This window comes from Amblyomma maculatum, chromosome 9 (assembly GCF_055883805.1).
Source record: "Amblyomma maculatum isolate TAMU_Amacu chromosome 9, ASM5588380v1, whole genome shotgun sequence".
Taxonomy (NCBI): domain Eukaryota; kingdom Metazoa; phylum Arthropoda; class Arachnida; order Ixodida; family Ixodidae; genus Amblyomma; species Amblyomma maculatum.
In genome coordinates this window covers 97,699,484-97,724,656 of record NC_139352.1, presented here as the reverse complement: position 1 = coordinate 97,724,656, position 25,173 = coordinate 97,699,484, and the positions used below count along the sequence as shown (strand labels likewise).

The following is a 25,173-nucleotide window of genomic DNA, read 5'->3' as shown; positions in this document are numbered from 1 at the left end:
TTCTGATTGGGATACTAAGCTAAGAACAAGGTCATTCAATGGAGGTCTAGTTAAGCCAAAAAAAGTTCGGTCATTGTGGCAACTGATTTCGCCTATGTACAATTCCTAGTGGCACAATTCAGACACAGGCTAACTAGCTCTACTATGGGCTGTGCTGAGTACATGGTATGTGCAACAACGCAGTTTCCTCAGTATGCTCAACTATGGCTCGCTTCAGAACCACAATAAAAACTAATTCAGCCGGCACTTGAGAATTTACAAGTCTTGTAGTCAGTATTTACTAATTATAACTTTTACTGCTGGTACTGTCTTTGCTGATCAGGCTGAGAAGGATGATGATGATGATGTGTGCTCCATGCAGTCAGCAATGCTTCATGCGACGTCTGAAAGTCATAATAGCAGAAACCTGTTTGGAACTGTACAATTGCATGCACACGTGACATTGTTTTCAATTTCTTTCACAAGGTTGCCTCTAACTTGACCTAACTTGAGAAATTGTATCACACCACCCGGAATGCTGTACAATGAATGGTTGTACGACAGCTTTGATCCAAATTCAGGAAAAGTTGCACCACATGGAGATTGGGCAGTGGTAATGAGACATGCATGGTGGCCTCAGTCATGGATGGGCTTGGATGCATCCAGTGACGCATCGTTATTATTCGACACCATAGAGTACCTCAACAATGGCACTAATTTTTCTAGCGTTGCTGTATTGTTTATTACCATCGTTCCATCCAAATAATGCCCCTGGCTTTTCTGGTGTTGGGATATGATGAAATACTTTTGCTTTGAAATAGACAGCAAATGCTTGCAAATTACCAGCGCTGCGACGAGGAACAACAACCAGAGAAGAAGGACAAGGACAAGCACTACTATCAACTATCAGTTGATAGTAGCGTTTGTCCTTGTCGTTGTTGTTCCTCGTCGCAGCACTGGTAATTTGCAATCATGTACCAACTAGCTAAAATTTCCGAATTACTACAAAATAGACAGGCGACTGAAAGGGAGGGTAATGTGTTAGCTGGTGGGCTGTTGTAGATTTTATTGTTCGTACGTACGCGTACACACTTATCCTAGGGGAGTGGCCCTCAATATGGCCCTTTATTGGACTGGGCTGCACAGGGCACTCTGCCAATCAGCTACTGTAGTCCTTCATAACTAGTGCTGCTGAGTGCTCTCTCCCAGAAGGTGTCCAGTCATGTCAGAGACGTAGGAAGTGTGTGTCAGAGATATAGGAAGTGTGTGTCAGAGATGTAGGAAGTGGGGACAAACCAGTGAGGCACTGACGCCTACATGACAATAGCCAAAATCTGGTCCTGTGCTCTACGCATGCATGCACGTGCGCGATGGCATAGTGGATACCTGGAACAAAACCTGATGCGCCGGCAACTTGCTAGTATAAAATCCTAAGACACTGAAGCCCCTTTGCCATTGTCAATGTGACGTTACGTGTCATCTGGTGGAGTTCATAACAAAATATGTCTACAGAAAGCATACAATTAAAAACGTGAATCGAACCCATAGCGAAGCGCGCAGCTGAGTTCCCCTGGCTGCTGCATTAAGCAGCTTGGCCACTGCTGGGGCCTGACATCGCACAGCATCAAGCAACCACTTTCTAGCACTCTGCATCACAGCCTTCACCAAGACCATGCAGGCAAGCCAAAACATGAACACATGGATAGTTGACAAAACAGAGCCAACTGCCCCTTGTCGAATGTTTTAAGGGAATTCCCCAAGATGCAGCAGATCTGTAGAAAAACAAAAATTGTTCATTAACATCCACCCGATGACAGCGATACGCTTTTTATATACAGCTTTTTTAACTAGTAAATGTCAGGTGAAGTTGCACAACTTTCCTCTGTAGCCATATGGCTATGCTCGGGTGAATGTTTATGAGTCATTACTCTGTAGAGATCGCCAGGCAGGGGCGACCGCGGCCACATATATTTGAGGAGAAGCTAAAGAGGTGACGACGGCAGCGTCCGGCCGAGGTGAAGGTCGCAAGCGTTCCTAAGCTCTCCTCAAAAAAATGTGGCCGCAGTCGCCCCTGCCTGGCGATCTCTACATTTGTGGTGGCCCGGAGAACCGTGCCTTCACCCCGGTGGCGTCATAGGATGGCATATTGGCAAGGCCCGGCTTTCGACCCGCCGCTTCCAATGTTCCGGCCTGCAGGCATCGGCGGGTGGTTCGCTCAGCTAGAGGCTGCGATGTACCAGAACTGCATCACCATCCAGCAGTTCAAGCACGCAGTCCTCTCCGAAATCTTACCAGCTGACATCCTCTGCCAGCTTGCCTGCCCTGCCTCGAGTTGCCGGCCATACGATGAGCTGCGTGCTGCCGTCCTGGCGTACTTCAGCGAAAGCTACTGCCCACTGCCGCTCTACGACGCGGTAGACCCGCTTTCAACACCGCCAGCATCCGCAACCTCACCAGCATCACTCTCGTCTACGGCTGCACCTTCGGGGCACAGCACGCCGCAGCTGTCTCCGGCCAGCCCCCTGCCACTCCTGCCTAGCGCATCCGGCCCGGCTACTCTCCCACACGTATCTATCGTCTACGACACAGTAAGCGTAGCCTCAGCTGTTCCGTCCTCCTGTGCCGTCACTCACACTCCCATCATACAAGTGGCAAGCTTTGCCATCATTTAAGTGCTGGCATGCGAGTCGTGTGAGGCAGCAGCACCGGACTTTAGCACGTGCCTCCATTTCTCGCACCAAGCGTCCTGCTCATCGTCTGCAATCGCCCTCCATCACAATTGTGCATCAGTGGGCTCCGCAGCCACCTCGCTCAAACACCACGTGCTATGCGACGCAACATCTCTGGTTCGTGTTACAGAGCCTATGGCCCCTCATTCTGCATTTGTTGTGCACCTCCCGCTTTTCCAAGCCCCTATCAGGCAGCAACAACATGTCAGCTTATGCCTACCGCAAGTGACCCGTGCATATGTACATCGCAGCCCACAGCCGCTGTCTTCATCACAGTTAATTTTGCCCTCTCGTGCTGCGAGCTTAGGAACACTCGCGACCTTCGCCTCGGCCGGATGCTGCCGACGTCACCTCTTCAGCTTCTCCTCAAATAAATGTGGCCGCGATCGCCCCTGCCTGGCGATCTCTACAACTCCGTTATTCCACTTCAGTTGTAGGTGAAAGGATAGTAGCACTTGATCACACCAAAGGCTTCCATTGGTCGTGGCCAATTCAGATGGCCAGCCGTGGCACGCCACAGGCTCTAACGACTTTTCAGACTGCTCTACGTCATTGCTGTGGGAAAGAGCAGGGATAAAGAGCAAAGCTTGGTGCCAGCAGTCCCGGCCTAGATCCGAAAATTTGTACCACTCCACATCTTTCAGTGGCAAATGCCACTCAGCTCATGCTGATTGGTGCACTAAGCCATTAAGCTCAGTTCTACCAAATGTTTTAGTGCACTGACTCGCTGCACCCTCTCTGGGCTTTACAGAAAGCCAGCGCATAGCCTACGAATTTGCAGCAGCCTTCGTGCACAGCTGTGACAAGTGACAGACTGGCAGTAAAACAATCACCTCACTCGGGGAGGGAGATTGGTTAATGGAGGGAGGTTGGTTAAGATTGGTGGAGCACCTCCATCAAGGTGTTACGGGGTAGTTCAGCTTGGAGTAGAGGGTGGACACGGAAGACAATGCTTTCAAACAACAGACGTTTTCTGCAGGCACCAGCCGACTCTGTTGAACGTCGTCTTCTCTAGAACTCACGAGCCTTCTTCTTTCCTTATGCGCATGCACCGCCTAATGTGACAATATGTTTTCCCAGTCTTTGAAATCATTTTGGACATAGTACATGTAGTGTAAGTGGCGCTACCTAACAGATTGTGCCACATGTCTTTCCTATCATTGCTCCAGTATGAAGACATCGGGCAATAAAGGCTCGGGAGTCTTTCCCATAACTCCATGTTCGAATATGTCGAGATATCATAATACAGTGCAATCCTCTGAAATGACACATCCACTTGAACCACGGATTCAATCAAGTGTGACTAGCATAGGCTTCAAACTGCCAGATACGCATTCGAACTTCGGTCGGCACATACTAGCGACCGCATGCTCATGCAATGAAGCAGGGGTTCAAAGCAGTGGCAAAGAAAACTGTATTTGCAATACTGCAGACTCGAATTCCGCTTGTGTCTATAAGCATTATGTTAAAACAGTGCTAGAAGCACGGACAGATAGAAAGACAAACACACATTGCTCTGAACTGACAACTGAGGTTTTATTCATGAAGCATGTTTTTTATATACACAGAGAGTGCTAGAAAGTGGACAACCAGTTCCGTCGCATGACATAAAACGTCACCCTCTCCCTTCCAAAAAAGCCATTTCCTTCGCATGAAGTATTAGGGAAGTGCTGCTTAAGCATGTTTCTTAACCATCTGCTATGTTTACAGCCTCAATAATTTCTCTTGCAGTTTGGTATCGGTTTCGGCCTATTACTATGTTTGTCTTTCTATCTGTCCGTGTTTCTAATGCTGTTTTAACATAATGTCCAACCAATCACCCAACAAGTCACTTTGCTATAAGCATGCTCTGTCAAAACTCTGGATGCTGCAAAACCATTGTAATGCTTAATTGTAGTTGTAATGAAATGAAACGACCAGGCCTTAAAGTTCACAGTCCCTCCAATGATTGGCAAGGCAATTCACCAGGATACGGCAGCAATTGCTTTGCAGATAATTTTCCATAGCGCGCGCCAGTGGCGATGAGGTCATCGGCAATCTTTAACAAGTCATCGTAACAAGAAACGTCAAAAGAAGACCGCGCACTCTTTTCGCACCAACTGGAAAAGGCTGCCATCAAGCTGTTTCTAACGCTAGCAGGAACTGCGGATGGTGTGGCAGGGGCGTGCTCGGCTGTTGGCTTGCATTTGTGTCGGTTCAGATGTGAGGTCCCCGTCTTACCGGCGTCATAACGAAAAAATCGCTCGCAACTTTTACACTGCACGTGCCCTGACGGCGACAAGGTCTTGGCGTCGACAAGCTCGAAGAATTTGTTCCACACATCACTTTTTCTCGCTTGCTTGGAGATGAGCTTCAGCTTCCCAGCGGCGATCTCGTTTTTGAGGCGTGTTGTGTTAGTCGTCAGCTGTAACAGACACATGCAAAACAGTGTAAGCCGAATGAAAGCTGGTTCCTTTACCTGCTGCAGATTTCTCGGAAACATAACTGCATCGTGTAAAAATTTGGGGGCTGATCTTAGAATTTCTTGGTGTAATGTTCAGCTTTTCTGCCCAGAATCATCACATCAGGTGGCACCGAAAATTTCCCAATTAATTAGAGCAAAGAATATGCTTTGGGAAGAAATGAGTCCTTGTTTCAAGTGCAAGCCAATGGCACGGTTTTACACGACTCCCTGTTTCCACAATTCGCAAATGGCATGCCAAAAAATGAACTATCACCACAAGAAGCTTCAGTCGGACACAACTCAAGAATGCAGCGGCAAATGCCACTCAAAGAAGGCCCTCCAGAGAATGGTGGTGACTGGAGCATGATGAGCTGGAAGCAGAATCTGGATGCATGTGTGGGACATGCGTATGTGTTACAACATTGTAACACGATCCGAAAACAAAAATAAAAGAACAGTGACGCCTCAAACAGCACTAAATCGCAGCCACGAAATGACATGAAGTAGAAGCGAATCCAAAACTATGCGCCTGAGCATAATTTCAGAAATGGTCAACTTCTGAACATCTTCATACCTGCCGCAGCGTGCACAACGTGCGCGGGCACTAATAACAATAATAATTATTAATTCAGGGAAAGGAAAGGAGCAGTATCTGACACACTTGTTCCGTGGACACCTGAACCATGCCATAAGGGAAAGGAGGAAGATGGGAGTGAAAGCAGAAAGACAGAAAGGGGTGCCATAGTGAAGGGCTCCAGTGAAATTTCAACCACCTGGGGATTTTAAACGCCAGGATTGAACCCAGGTATTCCGGCACAGTATTTGGGCATCACTGCACCACTGCGGTGGGGCAAAGAACGGGCGCTACTGTTACGTGCAATTCAGGTTCAGGGAGATCTGTTTCGGTGATTGCTGCAGGTACATGCCTTAACTCAACGTGATCCCTAGTCCGAAAGAACCAAAGTGAGCCCACTCATATCCAAATTAGCAAGCGTCTGACAACATCGACGTACATCGGCATTGGCTGGGACCAAGCTCCTAGTTAAAATTATCCAACGTTCCAAATGAACCTCGTTCAAGTAGCGCTACTGCGCATGTGTGAATGCTCCTCGGAGGCCATTTTACCGGGATGGCACACGAAAATGAGGGGAGTAGTTTGCTACACGCGCTTGTTCCATGCAACGCTGTCCATCACTTCATTGACACAAACTGCTGCACAATAACTGCGTGCAGCGCTAGCATAAGCCTTTGGAATATACGCTTGCATTTTCTCTGCGAGAAGATAGGGCCAGGTTCACCAGCGTCTTATTATCATTGGTTAACAGGGGGAGTGTGTCATGCATGACGTGTGCAAAGATGACTCGGGCACTTCTGCCAAGGTTAGGCCAAACTAGTCCTGCTCTCCACTAATGAAGCCCACCTCGCTGGTTTGAATGAATTTCTGCCCAATTTCTCGGTAACCCATCACATCAAACATATTTCACCAGGTAGCTGCAAGAGGGGTGCGCTACTGGATAAAGGTCCATTAACGGGTGTCGAAATAAAGGCTTGGCTTTAATCCAAATGTGTGAAAATTAATTCTGTGCTCCATCAGTCCGAATTATTTAGGAGTGTAAGCGTTCTAAAAATTTTTCGACGAGCTCACAAAAGAAAAATAGACAAATGACAGCTACTACAAAGAGCAGTGGAATTAATTGGCTGCTATTATTTACAATTCGGAAAGGCTCGTGCCACCAGCCTGTAATGAAACCCACAGTGATAACAGGTTTAGGACAAGCAGCACTAGTGAGTATTGAACCAAACTGTCATGTATATGGATGTGGCCAACGTTTACAGGTACTTTGTTAGTTCCATAACTCCTTCTCTGAAAGCTGGCGCTGCTTGTACCTGGGTGGTAAGAGGGCACTGCAGTTGAGGTTTACGCGGTCGCCAGTGCGTGCGCAGCTCCACTCTGCAGTTCCTACTTGGCTCGTGCGCATTTGTCATTGCTTTTTTTGTCCATTTTCTTTTCCTGTGCACTCTACGAACACGTGGTCTCCATCGACAACTACAGTGCACTCAGACCAACAAACGCTGCTGGCTGTGAAGCAGCTTTCGAGCGCGACGATGCCATCTTGCTTCGTGCCCGGCTGTATTAGCGGGTACAATAGCAACCCGGAGAAACGCTCTTTTTTACGCCGCCGTCCGATCCGGAGCTTCTTGGAAGGTGGGTTCAAGTTCGAGCTATTCTACGTGCTGACAAAGTGCTCAGCAAGACTTGCAAGGTGTGTGACATACATTTTGTGGCAGATGAGGTTGTGAAGGCGTAAAAGCATGTCACTGACTGTCAGGTTGTCGAGATGGACGTGGGTGTTGGGCACTGAAGCCTGATGCAGTTTCGTGTCAATTCCCGAACATTCTGAGCTATTTACTGAGAAATCGCAAATGACGGCGGTAGCCAAAAAAAGATCCAGCGTGTTTATCAAAGCGGCACTCTTGCCACATTTACGGAGTCCCACCTACAAATTCCTAAAATATTGTCTGGTCCCGTGCAAAGCATTGATTTTGCACAGATTGTGGAAAATGCGTCGATACAGCTTCCCAGAAGGTGCAGAATGGTGGCCCTTGAAGGAGACAGGAAAGTACGAAGAGGTTCTCTTTTACAACGCTGGAATGAAAGAAGGTGTTTACACCATACTGAAAAGTGTCGTACTTCGTGAGGACCCTACCTACGCTGTCCAAGCAAATGGAAGGTTGTTGCACAAGTGGGATGCTGACATTCAGGTTTTTTCAGTGATAGATGTAGAGGCAATTTTGCAGATTGTGTGCAGAAAACAATTTTGCCGTAGTTGCTCTGATGTTGATGTTGCCAACTGCAGCAGCGACGCCCAAAATGCTAGAAGTATGCTCTATAACAAAGACTGCGCTGTTTTGTCTAGTGCAGACGAAGAAACATGTACTATGTGCATCAACGTGGCAAAATGTGTGAAGCGGAGGGCAACATTGACCCCACCGAAGAAAAATGTGCCTGTGGCAGCAAGTGTGCTGAGAAAGCAACTAATCCGTGCCACTGCAGCACGAGAATGAAAACAAAACAAAACAAAAAAAAAACAAGATGAAAAGCAATTCAGTGAGAAGCTGAAGAATGTGTTGACAAGGACTCTGGATGAAATCATCCAAGATTTGCCTGAGGTACAAAAAATGGCCTCCAAGCAGCAGTAATGTAGCAGGCCGCAAAATTGCCTCGTGGTCATAGATACACAACCAACTGGCTCATGGTCTGCTTACTCTTGCAGCTAACAAGCCCGAAGGGTTACAAGGCCGTTTCTAGCATGAAAGTTCTTCCCTTCCGAAGTACATGTTGTCTCGTGCAGCTGCTGAGGGGTCTGCCATGTGAGTACGGTTTGAACAAATTTGCCCTCAGAAGCATTTAGCTTGAAATGGCAGGTAAGCCAGAACATCAAACCTATGGATGTATAATAATTGATGAGGTGAATTTGCGGGAAACAACTGAATTTAGCAGAACATCTTGCAAATTTGGTGGATTAATAAACTATGGGGATGTTGCCAAAGTGGATCTTAGCAACATTATCTTGGATAATGTTCAATCCCATATTTGATTCATGGGTTCAGCCCATTGCAAGCTATGCCACAAAGGAAGCAGCACAAGGCTGGCTGCTAGAAAAAATAGTGGTAAATTCGGTTCTGCAGCTTCACCAGCATGGTGACCAAGTCTTGGCTGTGATCAGTGATGGAGCTGGAAATAATAAGTCATTGTGGAAGCACCTTGGTGTCAGTGAAAAGCTTGGCAGGGCCCAATGCAAGATGGAGCACCCGTGCCTTCCTGACGGTGCATTTCTACATTTCATATGCGGCATGCTGCACATAATCAACTGTGACCGAAATCATTCGATGAAGCAAAAGTATGGAGAGGTAAGTTATAACCGAGCCGTCTTAATATTTGGAGAATTGTTTCTTTTGAATACGCATGTGTGCCTTGCTTTTACTCCCTGCACGGGTAGCAATTTTATTGCAGATTTGGGACCATCAACTGAACTACCATCACTACGAACGGCTTTATGAGGCAGAGAAAAAGGCTGAGATTAAGGTGGTGCCAAAACTGACAGAGTATCATGTCAAGCAACAGAGGCTTCAGACCATGAATGTTTGCCTACGATATTTCGGATGCCTTTCCTTGCCAACGTGTTATATTTCCAGATTAAATACTGCACATGCATGCTTCTACTACACACAGTTCCTGTTGTCAGTGTAAACAGTGTTTATTGATTGGCGAACAACATGTTAAGCTTCTATATTCTGAAGCTTGCCGACTTGTGGCTGCAGTAAAATCAGGAAACTCTTTTTCAGCTGCAGTGTGGCAAGGGGATTAAAGGTCTACCGGCAGCTAAAAGTACCTGGCTTTGCTGACAGCGCAGGGACTGAAATGTGACTTTGCTACTAAATAATCGTTTTGACATCCTGAATGCCAAGAATCTTCAAGCTGGAATAAGAAAAGGTTCTTCCAGAATTAAGGTAAGCAGCTTCTGTGTACTCAATATAGAAGAATCAGTCAGAAATACTTTAGTGTGAGAAGAAAAAAAAAATAATTTTTATATTATAGTGCATCATATCAATTCTAGTTTAATACGCATTTACACACATTCTTTCAGTTTTTGGAGGAATTCCTGGACATAATGAGCCAGACAGAAGCAAGAGGAAATATCAAACTCATTGCATCAAATCAAACCACTGAGTCCCTGCATGTGACATTGATGCCAGTGCTGTCTGTTATAGACTTCCTATGCAACAAGAGTTGAGTTGAGCTGGGTTTTTTCATCAGGCCATCATGCACCAAATACAAGGTTGCTGAGAGTCTTTTATGGGTGAAAGTGAAAAGTGTTAAAATTACAGCTTATAAGAAAACTAAATAATTGTTGGGGTTTAAGCATGGCTTGTACCTAGTGATAGAGTGAAAGCTGTGAGTTTTGCTGCAAATTTTTCTGAGCACACCTGGATTTAATGTGTCGCTGGCACAATGTTCGAACGAACCTTCTGTCCTAGCAACTCGCTACTGCCGTTCGCCTCCATCAACTACTGAGTTATCTGTCTCCTTCTTCCTTCTTTTTCTCCTTTATCTCTTCTTCTTCTTGCTTCTTTTTCTTCTCTCTCTTCTTTCCTCCTCCAACTCCTGGCCCAAATGTTGGTCTATACCCCGTGACAGTTGCAATGGTCACGTGGCCCGGTGCCACTCCGACGGCTTGAAAACCTAGCGCAGTGTAGCTTTCGCTACAAAACAGATGAAATTTCAACAAGTGGGTTGTTTCCTAACAGTAAGCAGGGGTGGAATGGGATGTGTTCATTAAAGAATGGAGTAAAATATTTTTTTTGTAACAGTTCAAGCTCTGTGCTCGAGATCAGAATGTGGTTCATGGTGAACTCACCTCTACATTTTTCGCATAAAGGTTCATGCTCTTTTCTCAGTAAAAATTATGCGTCAGGTGTGTATGTCCAATTTGAAAATGGCACAAAATCACCTCACTGAAACAGTCCTTCTGTGTACATGACTTCCATTCTCCTATTATGGGTTTTAGTGTGCGTAGCTTATTTTGGTCTTCATTATTCCATTTATTCTACCATTTATCTCTCAAGCTCCTTTGTACTAACCTGATGCAATATTTGTGGGGGTGTGTATTTTATTTATTTTCTTGTTTCGAGCGTGTGCAGCTTACAAGTCGGCTCTTTCGTTGCCTTCCATCCCGACATAGCTAGGAACCCAGCAAAATATTATGGTTTGGCCTTGTGTTGTGATTTTTTCTATGCCGTGAATGATGCTTCCTACCATAGGCTCAACTGTATTTTTAGAATGTAATGCCGTAAGCAATTTTTAGAATGTAATGCCCTAAGCAGACAAATAAAGAATCGATATATATTATGCTTTTTTCGCAGTTCTGTTTCGTAATTTTTTCTACAGTTACATAGCATAACATTTTGCAGTAAATACTGATGCACTGTTAGGTAGCATTATTACTTTTTATCTGTTTCCTTGCACAACAGCACATCCAACATAATTTGCTGTTTTTGAGCTATCTGTAAAAAATTCTGTGTATTTCATATACTTTTCTCGCAGTGATAGGCATTCTTGCATAATGTGTTTATGTGGTGTTTGATTTTTTTTGGAAGGATGTCAGTGTGAGGTCACATGTGGAGGGAAGGCTGTACAATGCGGCAATAAATGTTGTCTCTGGGCAATATTTGGAAGTGCATCCAGTACTTTTAAATCATGGCATATTTCTTCAAAGCGGAGTACTAAGGGCCTGATTGAATGGGGTTTGTTTATGAACAGTGTTCTGGAAGAGTACTTTGTAACTAAGGGGTAACAGAGATGTTTTGGTAAAGATCTTATTTTGAGTATGTATGAACATGTAAGCATCATTCTCCTGTCTGCAAGGGGTGGTTCATTTATTTCTATGCAGATGCTTTTAATGAGGGATGTTCTGTACGCGCCATTAGAAAGACGTAAACCAAGGTTATGTATTGGGTCTAATCGCTTCAGATATGACGGTGTCGCAGACCATATACAATGCAGCCGTAATCTAAACTGGAGTGTACAAAACAGCGGTAGACGTGTGATAGACATGTTCAGTCACGGACCTCGTGTTTCCTTGAGAGAACTTTGAGTATGTTAAGGGATTGAGAGGCTTTCTTTTTAAGTGCATTTATGCGAGGTAGGAATGTTAGTTTTTTGTCAAAAGTTACACCTAAATATTTATGCTCATCTTTAAAAGGCAAAATAGTTCCTTTCAAGTATTAAGTCGGGTCAGTATGTATGCCTCGTTTCAGTGAAAACATTACTGCCACTGTTTTCTGAGGGGAAAACTGGAATCCATTTTTATCTGCCCATGTTATTAGCTTGTTTAAAGTCAACTGCATTTGTCTCTGACATGTTGAAATATTGGTGAATGTACAAGCTATCTGGAGATCATCAATGCAAACTCAATACATAATACATTTTTGAATTATTTTGCTAGCTGAATTCATTTTGACAACAAAAAGGGTTGCGCTTAAAATATAGCCCTGAGGTGCTTCGTTCTCTTGAACAAAGCTCCTCGAAAGTGTTGCGCATAGGCGTACATAAAAAAAACGGCTAGATATGAAATCCTGCCTAGCTCTGCTAGGTCGTGAAGAATTCCAAACCTCCAAGTGGTATCGTATGCCTTGTCAAGATCAAAAAAGATAGCAAGACAGTGTTGTCTGTGTATAAATGCCTCCCGGACGGTGTTTGCGAGACCAACTAGATGGTCAACTATCGAGCATGATTTTTTGAAGCCGCACTGATGAACGTTGAGAAGTTTGCGAGAGTCTAGTAAAAAAAATAAATTATTCTAATATTTAAAATATTTTCAGACTTAGCAGGGCAACTTGTTAGAGCTATAGGCCGATAACAACAAGAGTGTCAGTTATATTCTCACAGCGAAGTTAAAACCCACTTGAGGTAGTTAGACTGGCACGAAGAAAAAGCCTGGAAATAATGCTTATATATAATTATTTTTTTTATTGCAGAGATTCTTTGGCCCAGTGAGGTCGTTTGGAGGTGACAAAGACCACTCTACAGTGGCTTAAGTTCAGCCAATTATTTAGGCTGCTTTCTCTTTACACACCTGTTGAAGTGACTGTGAAAGGAAACTGTGAGACGAGAACTGACTGTGTCTTACTCAGTGCCTTCGAGAGCCTCGGAGAAAAGTGTCGCTATGCCCACATCCAGATAAAAGCTATGAAAGAACGGGTCTAGCAGGAAATGATGGCGCAACGCCATTCAGGGACCTCTCCCATGCTTCTAACGACCACAGATACAGAGTTTCATCACCAGAAGAAACAACCTAGTACTATTTGCAGGCTATGTGGCTTTCAAAATGAAAAAAAGAAAAAAAAATGCAATGTGAACTCTGGAAAGCAGACGCACTTGGCGTGAGGCTATGCTCATTATTGAGCATGAGTATGTCAGTGACAGCCTCGCATACCGTTCCTAAAAGATGTTTGCCTGTGCAAGCATGGTAGAACAAACTATAAAACAGGCTAGAAAGGGCGAGTTGTTCAGCGATCTATTTTGGGACGTGCTGAATTCTCTTGTGAAGAAAGGCATAAATGGCATTGGCTGCCCAGAGCATGCTAAGGTGTTTGCAGCTTAATAAATTCACTTTTATTTAGTGATGCACATGCACTTCTACGTGCGAGCAAAGTCCTTGAAAATATCAGTGCCGTTAGAGCTCAAAAAGAAAGAAAGAAAGCGAAGCTTGTCTGATAAATTATTTTACAGCAAATTTGTCAACAATGATGTTTGGTGTGTTTGTGAACAAAATTTCTCTATTTTAATGCCAAAGGCCTTGAGTTACTCTTGCATTTCACCTACACCAGTATCTAACTCGCGGCTTTCACGAAAGTAGCCGTGGGCCATGGCCACTGAGGCACAGCAGTGGGTTTTATTTGCACTAGTATTGCTGCAATAAAACGCAAAAGTAAATTGGCAAAACAGCAGCCAGTCATGAAAAACTGGTTCGGCGGATAATCTGAAGCCATTGAAGTAGCAAGGTTAGGTTCATCTCTGGCGAAGCAGAACCGAAGCATGCATTTTTCATTGCCTGAACAAAACAGCCACTTGTGAAACTGCTCAGGATGCCACTCTTAAGTTTGCAAAAGCGCTAAGCGCTATGTTATCAAATACCTCCGGGCAAGAGCTGAAAACAAAACACAGCGGTTGCGCAATGATGATTAGAATGCGAGTGCTCGTGCAAAACGCTGCGCGCTAGCAGGCGACTCTCGCTCGCCTAGGTCAACCTGCGACTGCAGCGCTGCGGTGAAGGGGACAGGCCGCCTGTTCCTTATTGGCACTGTGAGGAGTTATGGATCTAAAAAAGTACCTATAAACGTTGAATGCGGTTGCATCCTCTTCCAGCGAGGGCATAAAGCGAGGTTGCTCAATGTCTAAATTTGGCATTGTATACTTGCAGTGGCCAATTATCACGTAAATTGTTTAGACAAAGCTGGCGCAACAAGTCAGATTGGCACATAATGGCGCGATTGGCGTAGCACTACCACCTGTGAAAGCTTGACACTTCCAAACAAGCCAGATGCATTATAATTCTTGAGCTTATATTCTGGTCCAAAAGTCAGCTTTTTATAGAGGCAACAAGGAAAGAATCTGGATTACATCCTGACATGGACTGTCACTATCACTTACTTCTCTTCAACGGTAACTGGATACAGCTTAATTAAGTTGTATTCAACCTCAGTTCAAGAGCAGTGTGTCCTATGCTGGCAACTCATTTGTTCGATGGTCAATACCTGCTCAACTAAACATATAATTGCCTGAGCTGCCTAATGACACAGTTTTCACTCTAAGTTTGTGAAATTCTGTTTAAACTCTCTTCCCACAGTTTTGTGCATGAGGATGATTAGTGTGCAAAACTCCAATGGTGGACATTAGAAGGAGTCGTGCTTTGTTCATTTCTTTCTTCCCTTCAAGAAGGCAACGTTGTGAAAGCACCGAATCAAAAGAATGTTTACAGATTTCTTGAAAACTGTCCAGTGCACTTAGAATCGTATTAGCATTCCCATGGCTTGAAGCAGAGAAAAAGCTTATCCTCACCACATTATATCATTAGAGCAGCTGCAGATTTGATTTCTCTGTTTCCGTAAAACAAGGCACTCAGTGCACCAGTAGGCTCTAGTGAACTAGCAGCTCAATCATTGTGCTCCCCACTAAATTGCACAAATCCTCTGAACTGAACTTCACTAGTGAGCTCTAAGAACGCACACCCCTAACTATGCTAACACTAAATATGAGTCGTTGCAAGGTATGAAAACAAAAGAACTTAATAGATTACAAAACACAGACTACATTGACAGATTTACACCAAGCAATTTGTACAAAAGCACAGCTGTGTGCGACTATAAATAATTATAAAAATCCATAAGTTGAATGCAGCTTAAACAAAGTCATTATTGATACTGTTTCTTTATCAGCTTCATTCCTACATATCACTCGGCTATCAGCAAAGGAGGGTACAGTCTTTACATTTCAAGGTACAGCCTATAATAAACACCCAATTAATTAACAGAAAGAAGTATGAATATCACACCGCTAAGCTACCAGCAACTCCCAGTGACTTAGCCATCTTTTCACAATGCTTGACACCCTAATTTTAATTCATTAGTAGCCAGAAAAAGGCTTCTTGCAATTTATATAGTTAAGCCTTGAATTTAGGGTGGACTACCTACATTTGTTTTCTTTACAAAACTAAGGGCAACAGGTCTGTTCTCACGTTTAATGTGACTCACTCAAAACTGATGAAAAGAAATATATACTTCAAGCCATGTCCAAAAAAAAAAATGCACACACAGAATACTCTACTTACAGCACTGAAAAATGTTCCTGAGGAGAGAGAGCCAGACTGAAAAAAGCAGGTTACCTTCCCAAGCTTCTGACCTTGGTTGCTGAAGCTACGCTCAAGAAATCTACATAACCTGTCGCTGAAGGAACACAAATGTCCCAAAAGAAATTGGTTGCTCTACCTTACAGGCATCTGATTTTCTACAACCTGAGAAACACTGAGGGGAAAAAAAAAAGGTAGAAGTTGGGGTTGTTTTCAGTGCTTCAGAGCAGTTGTCTTATGTATGTGATTGCGCAAAGAGGCCTAAGCAAGAGAAGAGCCTTTGCACCACTCTTCACAGGCAGCCCCTTGTTCACTGCTTTAAATCCGTTATTATACTTCAAACGAAATATACAAGATCAGACTGGTCACTGTTTAAGCGAGATACTGAAGGAACACAACCATCGTGCCAGTGTCCAACCATCCTGGCACCTTAGCATTTATTAATGTGACAGTAACATTTTGCGTTCACACTACTGGCTTGATTTTGCAAAAGCAGCACTGATAGAGGAAGGTGGCAACAAGGTAACATAAAAGATAACAAGACCTTGCCAGCATACAGATGACCAGTGCAAGAGCAAGCTTTCAATTTCACAGTCAGAGAAAAAAGTATCCATCTTTTCTCTCCCAAAACTCTAGATTTCGGCAACAGTGTAGAATATTGCTGCGTGCCTCTCGGAACCGAGGAAAAAGAGGACGAAGCTGAGTGTGTGAGACTGATCTGTTCAGTGGTTGCCGCCTTCTACTCGTTACATTTTCTGGTGGAGCAGCCAGGTACAATTCCCCTTTTGCTGAGTTCCACCTCTCAAGGACAACCACTGCACGGATCAGTCTCACACACTCAGTCTTTTTCCTCGGTTCCGAGAGGCACACGGCAATATGCTTGTTTCTATTCACAACGCTTCCTGTTGTTGCTCTTCATAATCAATCACTGCTGCTGAGCTTGCTATTATCTGTTTTCATCATAGGTTTAGCCATGTTCTTTGTTGTTTGTTATCCTTGTTTCCAATAAGGAACTGTTACCTATTCTTCTTTTAGCCACATTTTTAGTATCAAATTGTTATCTGTCATGCGTTATTTTGAGATTTTAGAGCTTGTTTATGACTGTTGTTTATGACCGTGATTGGCTTTTGTTCTTTTAGCTGCCTAACAATTTCTATCCTCATTGCTGTTTAACTTTCAGATGTGATCTCACAACCATTCACTTCGCTTATTTTTCCCACTTGTTCTGGTTGGCCCTGATGCAGTCTTGCCTGCCCATTTCTTGAGTATTTTTTCGAACTTCAATGTAACATGTGTATGCCACTTGTAAGTCGTCGGTTGTCCTAAACAATGACAATTAATTGCAATTCAACAAATTTAATGAACATTAATTGGATAGCATTATAACAAAGCAGCGTTTTCTCGTGCACTACTCCCCCGAGACACTTGATCTGCATCCCGCCGAGCGCTGAGTATGGAATCAAAAGTTCATCTTGTGACTTCTTTCTTCTCATCTTCTTTTTTTCTTCTCAGTTTCCGGATTGCCACCTGGGTGGCGCTAGGCACCTGAACCTGGTAGGGTACTGATGTTGGGTAGGGTTGCACGTGCCGACTCACCACATCTGCTGATATTACCTTCACCGCAGCTAGATTCTGTGGAATATTAGCTGGCTTGTGGCCTTCGTATTTTTTCTTTTTGGTTTGGTAGCACATCTTTCTTTATTGATCTCCCTGCAGCAGTGGTTCTTCTTTTCTTTGTTCTCCAGTTCTGGTTGTCTCAGCCATATTTCCTACTAAGTTCTCTTAAATAAGGCTCACTTTACTTTTAGATACTAAAAGTTGACAGTTCAGCATTTTGTCTCGTCGTCCTCTTTGTTCTTGTCTACTGCACTTCTTCTGTGCCGGTACCTGTAAGCATTATTTTCGCTTTTAAAGATCCCGGCCAGTGCTTGAAAATGCGGCCTCTGTGGCAAGGTGGGTTTGCTATGACTATTGAAGCTCAAACCGCTGCTAACATCCTAGTGGGTGCAATGTGGGACAACAGGCTATGTGCACAAATTTCTGAATGTGGGAAAAACCGGGCAAGATACGCTGTACTTCCTCTATGTGTTGGTTCAGCACCCATCATGTTCACGGTGTTTCTTACTTCATTTGCTGAAACTGCATATGAGCTGTCGCTATTACTTAATACAGACTTCCATCGTACAGGTGTTCATAAGGTAAAATTAAGTAGAACTCCGCTACAGTAAACTTGGATATAGTAAAAACTCTGATATAGTAAGTAAAGTGATACTGAAATCCCTGTTTGTCTTCCATAGAAAACTGTACATTTTTTTCCGCTTTATAGTAAACACGATTTTGGCGAAAATTGGTTATAGAAGTAAAGTGCGCCTGGCCGCAGCGACAACTTTCACGATATAACATCGCTGCGCGCCAGATTTTTTGTATTTGAAAACAAAAAAATAACAGCGAGTGTTCCTTTATATGGCTTTACCACAGGGCTTAGCAGCAATCACGAGAAGTCTACTTTACGGAGGCCTTGGAGCCATGAGGGAAAGTATGTAGCGCGTAGGAAAAAAAAGTAAAGCTGTCTAAAAACATGGAAAGGAGGCGCGCGCGGTCTGTTGAGAAAGTAAAGGAGAGTAAAAGTGCAGCAAGAAATAGGGAAGGAGAAGAAACGGGCGGACATTCACAGCACTGTGCAGCACGAAGCATAAGGCAGCGGTGGCAAAAAGTGGAGGCGCAGCATGTGCGGTCTTACAGCACTTGACTGACATGCGCAATTATCATTTATTGCCTTTTAAAACTCATAAACAGCAAAAAGTGATACCATGTTCGTGCAAGGCTTTGGTTTTCACATGAAATCAAACTTGGTTGCATTAGTAGCCATGTTTTCCTCATGCTTAAGAGGTACAACAGAAGCTTAATCTGGGTTAGTTGGTAATAACTTTTATTCACAAAAGTTTCTACAAAAGTTTAGTGGTGGCTTTTTCTAAAATAAAGTTGCAAGTTAGCGCCTGTCCTGTTACTTCTGTGTAGTCCATGTCCTTTTTGCGCTATGTTTTCGAAAACTTAAGAGGTACTTCTACAAAATGTAAGATTTTTATAACAAAAAAAAAAGATTGCACGAAGAGATGATAAGAGTGAGATGGAAGGTATTTCAGAGTCTTTTCACATTAAGCAACAAGACGTGTTTAGTAAGTGCCTATTTAACTACCAAACAGCATCTTCAGACCCATGTCATCACCAACAACTGCTATAGCAAAGACCCTGATATAGTAAAGATTTTTTCTAGTCCCAGTGACTTTACTATAAAGGGGTTCTACTGTACTGTGCTGCAAATAGTTTTAGGCAGTTTTTTCAGGGCCATTCGAAAATTCAAGCATTGGGTTAATTCACACATTTTTTCCGGTCCCTTGACAGCCAAATTAATGAAAGTTTAGTGCACTCAGCAGCAGTACAACTCCGCCCGGCCCCATGTGCACAAGTATGAGAGATACACACTACTAGTGAAGATTACCACATTACTGAACACTGAGCGCACAAATGCACTAGTTAAACCTGGCCCTCCCTCTGTGTGTGCAGAGGAGCCAGTTTTTTTGGTTAACAAGCATGACATAAAAAAAAAAAAGATGTCGCAAATGGAGAATGAATTAACGGGTAGGTGAGAAAAGGCTTCTACTGACGAGGCAATTGAAAAACATTTTCTAACAGGAATCGTGAAGGTCCTTTGTGATCAATTTACTTGGTGTCTTTTTTGATGCAGAAAATCAATTCCATGGCACAGCAGTCAAAGATATTGCACCACATCGACCCACACATGCATCTCCCAATCATATCGGCAGACAATTCATGGAGCTATAGGAACGAAACTGTTCAAGCCATCTGGATAGGTTGGCACTCACCTCAGAGACCTGCACTGAAACTTTGTCATCCTAGAGGATAAGGTCTACAACGTCCCAAAACGATCGAAGCTATAAGGGGCGCTGTAGTGGAGTGCTGCGGAGTAATTTCGACCACCTGGTTTTTTTTTTAATGTGCACTGACATTGCACAGCACACGGACGCCTCTCCGTTTTGCCCCCATCGAAAAGCGGCTACCGCGGTTGGGATTTGATTCCATGTCCTCGGAATCAACTCTCAACTGTTACAGTTGGCTGCGTTAACCAATGAGCCACAGCGGCAAGGCATCATTTTAACAGACATTGTTTTAAAATACTGAACGGTATGATTTAAAAAGGGTGAAACAGTTGTACTGCTTCGAAAATATAGATGTATCCAATATTTCTCTGAAAGAATTGCCCCAAATGTTCGTGTAGTTTTGTACTGTACAAGTACCAAGTACTGCGGACTGAACGTACATGTCTCTTTATCTGTACCGAACATGTGTGTTTTTTTCTCTTCACATTTTGTTTTATGTTGTACTCCGCCGCCGTCAATGCTGCTCTGGAAGAGGAAGCCAGGACCTCTCAAGCTGTCTATACTGCTTTTTTCCTGGCTGTCCCCGCAACCCCAGTTGTGGAAATAAACCTTCAAACCTTAAACAATTCAAAGATATGTTGTCAGTCCTGTCTGTAATTAAGAAAGGAAAGATAAGTTCTGAAATTACTGGCCTGTTGCAATATTGTCATCGATAGCATAAACTATGCAAGAGTATGTTGCTTGCATCATACAACGATTTTGCGAAAATAGGCTTCAATGAATGGAGCACAGTGGTGACTTATAACGAAAATAAATACGATTACACTTCTGGAGTACTTTATGGACTATGTTTACACTGCAGTGCCAAATGGCCGTGTTGTTCTGGCCCTATTTCTGGATTTCCCACCAGAACACCTGATACGACAAACCACATCCCGCTATACTAAACTCGGATATAGTAAAGTGAAACTGAAGTCCCAGTTCATCTTCCATAGACAACTGTACATTTTCCCCCCTTTATAGTAAAAACATTTTCGGTAAAAATCGGTCATAGTAAAGTGCGCCTGGCCGTGGCGACAACTCCCACAATATGACATCGCCGCCCGTGCCCTACCTAGAATCGCGAGGAAAAGAATTTTTTTTTTTATTTCAAAACAAAACACCGAGTGTCCTTTTAAGTGGCTTTAACACACGGCTTAGCAGTATTCAGGAGAAGCCTACTTTAAGAAGATCAGGCTGGTGCACACACCCTACCCTAATGGCGAATTCGAGTGGGAGAGCAGGCGCACTCGAGAGCATTTCGAAAGTGCTCTCAGACAAGCGGGCACCCTCCAGTGGGAGAGCAGGAGTAGAATCACTGGCTTTCAATGGTAGAGAAGGAGGGCTTTTCCTCTGCTGAGAGCACCCGAGTGCACTCCCGGCTGCTCTCTCATCGAAAGCGAGTGTAGAGGAAGTCACATGGCATAAAGCATCATATCCGCGCCATCTTTCTTTTTTTCTCTTGAGTGAGCGACGCTCAAAATGGCAGCTGCAAAGCGTCGGCACTCGGCGAGCGGAAAGCATTTCTCAGGTGCTGTAAGCATGTTTGAGAGTCGCTGCTGGCGTCGGAAGGGACAAAGGAGGCAGATCGCCGCGCTATGAGAGCAAAGGCATACAAAATAAGCGGTTCTACACGGAGCGTTGGCCTCTCCTCGGGTTGCAACTGCTGCCACTGCGGGCAGGCGGAGAATGCTGGGGAGAGAGGTGCGGTCACATGGTTGTGGCACGCTGCTCTCGACACTCAGAGAGCACTACCGTGGAAGGAAAGTTACACTCTCACTCGGCGTGCTCTTGTACTGCTCGGCGCCTCTGCTCTCGTCCCCCCAACCGAATGCGCCATAAGAAAATGTCCGAGCTGGATCCATAACCCAGTAAAACCGCCTACCCCACTTATAACGAACGCTCGCTATTACAAACAAGGGTGGCACTACTGCCAAAATATGTATTAGGACAGTAGAACTCCCTCTAAGATATAATGAACAACAGCTGCCCCTCTGTTTCAATAGAGTCAAAGAGGAGATGCCGAAAAGTCCCCCCCTCGGCATGACAGACAACCAGTTCGCTATAAGCGCAGTCCAGAGAGTGAAAAAAAAAATATATATATATATATATATATATATATACATGACATGTAATATACAGCTGAAGAGTACAACCTCGTTAATTCGAAGTCATCGGGACTGCGAGAAATCTTCGAATTAAGCGGGTTTTCGAATTAACCGAACACACCAAGAAATAAGACTTAGGCAAAAAAATTCGTTGCAGGAACGTGTTACCTTTATTCGGCATATTTTGAATTACTACTGAAAGTAATCAGAGATGCTGGTTTGCCGCGTCCAGTAGTTTGCGGCTCCTAAGGTCATGCTCTCGAGTTGGTCAAATAGACGAAACATCTCTGAACTTCCACCGCGGCACTCAACAAAACTGCGGATAACGTTCAGCGATCCGATAACTTCACCAAGAGCAGGTGCTCGGGGAGGCTCGTCGGTGTCGTCGTCGCTATCGTCGCTGTCATCACGCATGTTCGTACCAGCAGTGATCTCACTCTCCAAGTCAGAGTAGCCAGTCTGCTCTTCGCTCTCAATGTTGATATACTCGGCGAAGCCGACTGCGTTGGACTCATCCTCTGCGCAGAGCGCATTGACGCGGTCGCAATACTCTGCTCCTTCTTCGTCAAGAGTAGTAGTACATGGGTGGTCTGCATCGGCATCAACAGTGCTTTCACTGGAAAAACCAGCGTGTTCAAAACACCGCCTGATCAATGTGGGCTCCACTTGTTTCCAAGCGTACACCATGAGGCATATGGCTCCGAGGAGGTCGATGGAGTACTCCTTGCCATTGTCGTAGCAAAGGAGCATGCGCTTGAGCAAGTGGTACCGATAAATCTTCCTAGTGTGGTGAATGACACCTTGGTCCATCGGCTGTGAGATCGAAGTGGTGTTCGGAGGTAAAAATACCATCCTGATGGCCTGGAGATGTGGGATGTCGCCATGTGCCGGGCAGTTGTCGACGACAAATAGGACATTCCTGCCCGTGGCCGTGAACTTGTGGTCAAGTTGCCGCACGTACTCTTCAAATATTGCACCTGTCATCCAGGCTTTCTTATTGTGCCTGTAGACGAGTTCATCCTTTGGCGGCAGCCGCGCATTTTTGAAGCAGCGAGGCTTCCCCGTCTTCCCGACGACCAGTAGCGGCAGCTTGTGTTTACCGCACATGTTTGCGCCGAACAGCACAGTAATCCTGTCCTTGGCCTGTTTCCTACCCTTGATGGTGGTGTTCTTCACTGCGAATGTTTTTGTTGGCAGCATGTTATAAAAATGTGCAGCCTCGTCAAGGTTTTAAACGTCGTCTGCCCCGTACTCGCTAAGCAGCGGCGCCAATGTGTGGTTTCTCCAATCCTCGACAACGCTCTCGTTAGTGCTGCCGCTCTCACCACAGACGGTGAGAAAGGTTAAATTATTGCGTTTTTTAAAACGGCAAAACCATCCATTGCTGCACTTAAATTCCTCGTGCCCAAGTTGTAGAGCTAGGTCGTTGGCCTTCTCCCGCAGTAGCGTTCCATTGACGGGAAGGTGGGCAGCGTTTGCTTTCTGCAGCCAGCGAAGTAGAGCAGCTTCCACATCTTGATACGTGGGAGCCCGCACTCGTGACCGCTTCGAAGAATAGGTCTTGCCGTAAGCCTCTAGTATTTTTGACTTGTTGCTCAATATTGTGGACAACGTCGAGAGGGGCACGCCATGCCTTTTAGCCAACTCGGTCTTCGAACAAGCGCTCTTGCCTGCTTTCTGGATCAAGCAGAACTTCTGCTGCAGCGTTAAAGTCTTGTACTTTGGCATTTCTGCACTGCTACGGTCACAAAGCTAGCACTTCTGCACAGTTCAGTTCAGTTCAGTCGTTCAGTCGTGTCCGACTCTTCGTGACCCTATTGACCATGTCACGCCACGCTTTCCGGTCTCTCACTATCTTCCTAACATCACATAACTTCATCTGCAGTGCCTCGAGGATGCCATCTAGCCATCGCGTTCGCTGCCTACCCCTTCTCCGGCGACCCTCAACCTTTCCCAACATCAAATCTTTCTCCAGCGACTCCTCTCTTCTCATCAGATGACCAAAGTAGCTGAGCTTTAACTTTAGAATTTGACCCTCCAATGAGCAGTCAGGGTTTATGGTCGACAATATTGACTGATTTGATCTTCTGGCAGTCCAAGGAACTCTTAAGAGTCTTCGCCAGCACCACAATTCAAACGCGTCAATTCTTCGGCGGTCAGCCTTTTTCACAGTCCAACTCTCGCATCCATACATCACAACTGGAAAGACCATAGCACGAGTTATACGGATCTTGGTTGGCAGACTAATGTCTCTGCTCTTTACTAGGCGGTCAAGGCAGTCCCGCCCAAAAAAACGGCACAGTAGCCGACCCCTAACCACAGCGCACAACACAAAGAAATGGCGCAGGCGAGACCGGCGCGGCGGTGGTGGTGGCGTACTTGCAGCGTCGGAGGCACGGGGGAAGAGTGGGCGAAGCACACCAAGGGATGGAGAGGGGGCGAGGTCACGTGATAAAAACCAGTATGCCCGCCGTGTTGCAGTGAAGCACGTCTTCTCCTCTGCAGACGCGTGTTTCGGCGGTGCGCGAGGCGCACTGTGGACCGATTTTTGTGCAGAGAGTGCTCCGGCTGGGGCGCTTCGCCTATAAATCATCACCATTACTATGTGGCTTTGCCTCGCGGCTCCGTAGGGCCGTCGTTTCGCCGGGTTTGCGACGAAACATGGATCAGGCATTGCCGCATAGCAGTCCAAATTTTCGAATTAACCGGGCTGGCGCAGGCCGCCTGTTCGAATTATCCGGCCAAATTTACATTGGAAAATACGGGACCGCAGAAAACCTTCGAATTAAACGAGTTCGAATTATCGAGGTTGTACGTAAATGTGAGACTTGGGTGCATCAGCATGTTCTGCCCTTGTTAGCTTTTGTTTACCTTGGTTTTGCTTTCATTATCGTTTGTGTCTCTGGCTCGTTTTGAGGATCATCACTAGCGTATGTGCACTTTGTTAGACCCCTAATCACTAATTCTTCAATCTCATGTCTCTATTATCTCACACATACTCATTAGAGTGCAGTCATAAGCTGCCACATTACACGAAAGGCCACCGAACATAGATATAAAGTCCTGGATAAACTAAACTGTACAAAGGCACCTGCATGCCCTAGTAGCGGTAGTGTGTCTGACTCAGAGTTCAAGGGACACAGAGGATTTGTTTGCTGTCTAAATCTCCCTTCTCAAAGGAGCTCTGCACTGGCAGCCGCTTCCAGCTGGACATGCAATGTGGCTTCGCGATGTTACACAACCTGCCGACGCATCAGTGCCCGGCCATGTCACCTGCCAACTACCACCTGCCAGAGGCTTCAGCAGAACACACAACAGCTTTTAGCTAGTGACCCATCTAGTGGTAGCCCATTAATAGCAATTAAAAAGGCGGCATTGAAACTGAAGCAGCCCCTGCCGAGTGTGGGCGAACAGGTTACTACATATGGAAGATCAATTGGTTCACAGGCGCTTTCCAGCTGAGCAAAGCATCCGACATGAAAGAAGAACACTGTGTGCATGAGATGGAGACAGTGTTGGAGAGAGAAACAACTGGGCACTGCCAGTGGGTTAACCAATACCAGCAGA

At 45.0% G+C, this 25,173-nt stretch overlaps 1 protein-coding gene across 4 annotated transcripts in view; it reads right to left on the bottom strand.

Moving 5' to 3' along the window:
* The window catches only part of LOC146179809 (uncharacterized), a 40,525-nt gene that overhangs the window by 5,532 nt on the left and 9,820 nt on the right, over positions 1-25,173 (bottom strand). For 2 of the 4 annotated variants that reach the window (XM_084579359.1, XM_084579360.1), the window contains one exon: positions 3,833-5,112. The exons of 1 other annotated variant lie outside the window; for it this stretch is intronic. In XM_084579359.1, the coding sequence (XP_084435485.1) occupies positions 4,639-5,112 (474 nt within the window). In that variant the 3' untranslated portion in view covers positions 3,833-4,638. Of the gene's footprint in view, positions 1-3,812; positions 5,113-25,173 lie in introns of those variants that run through there. One more of the 4 variants, XR_014700778.1, reaches the window with a different exon arrangement.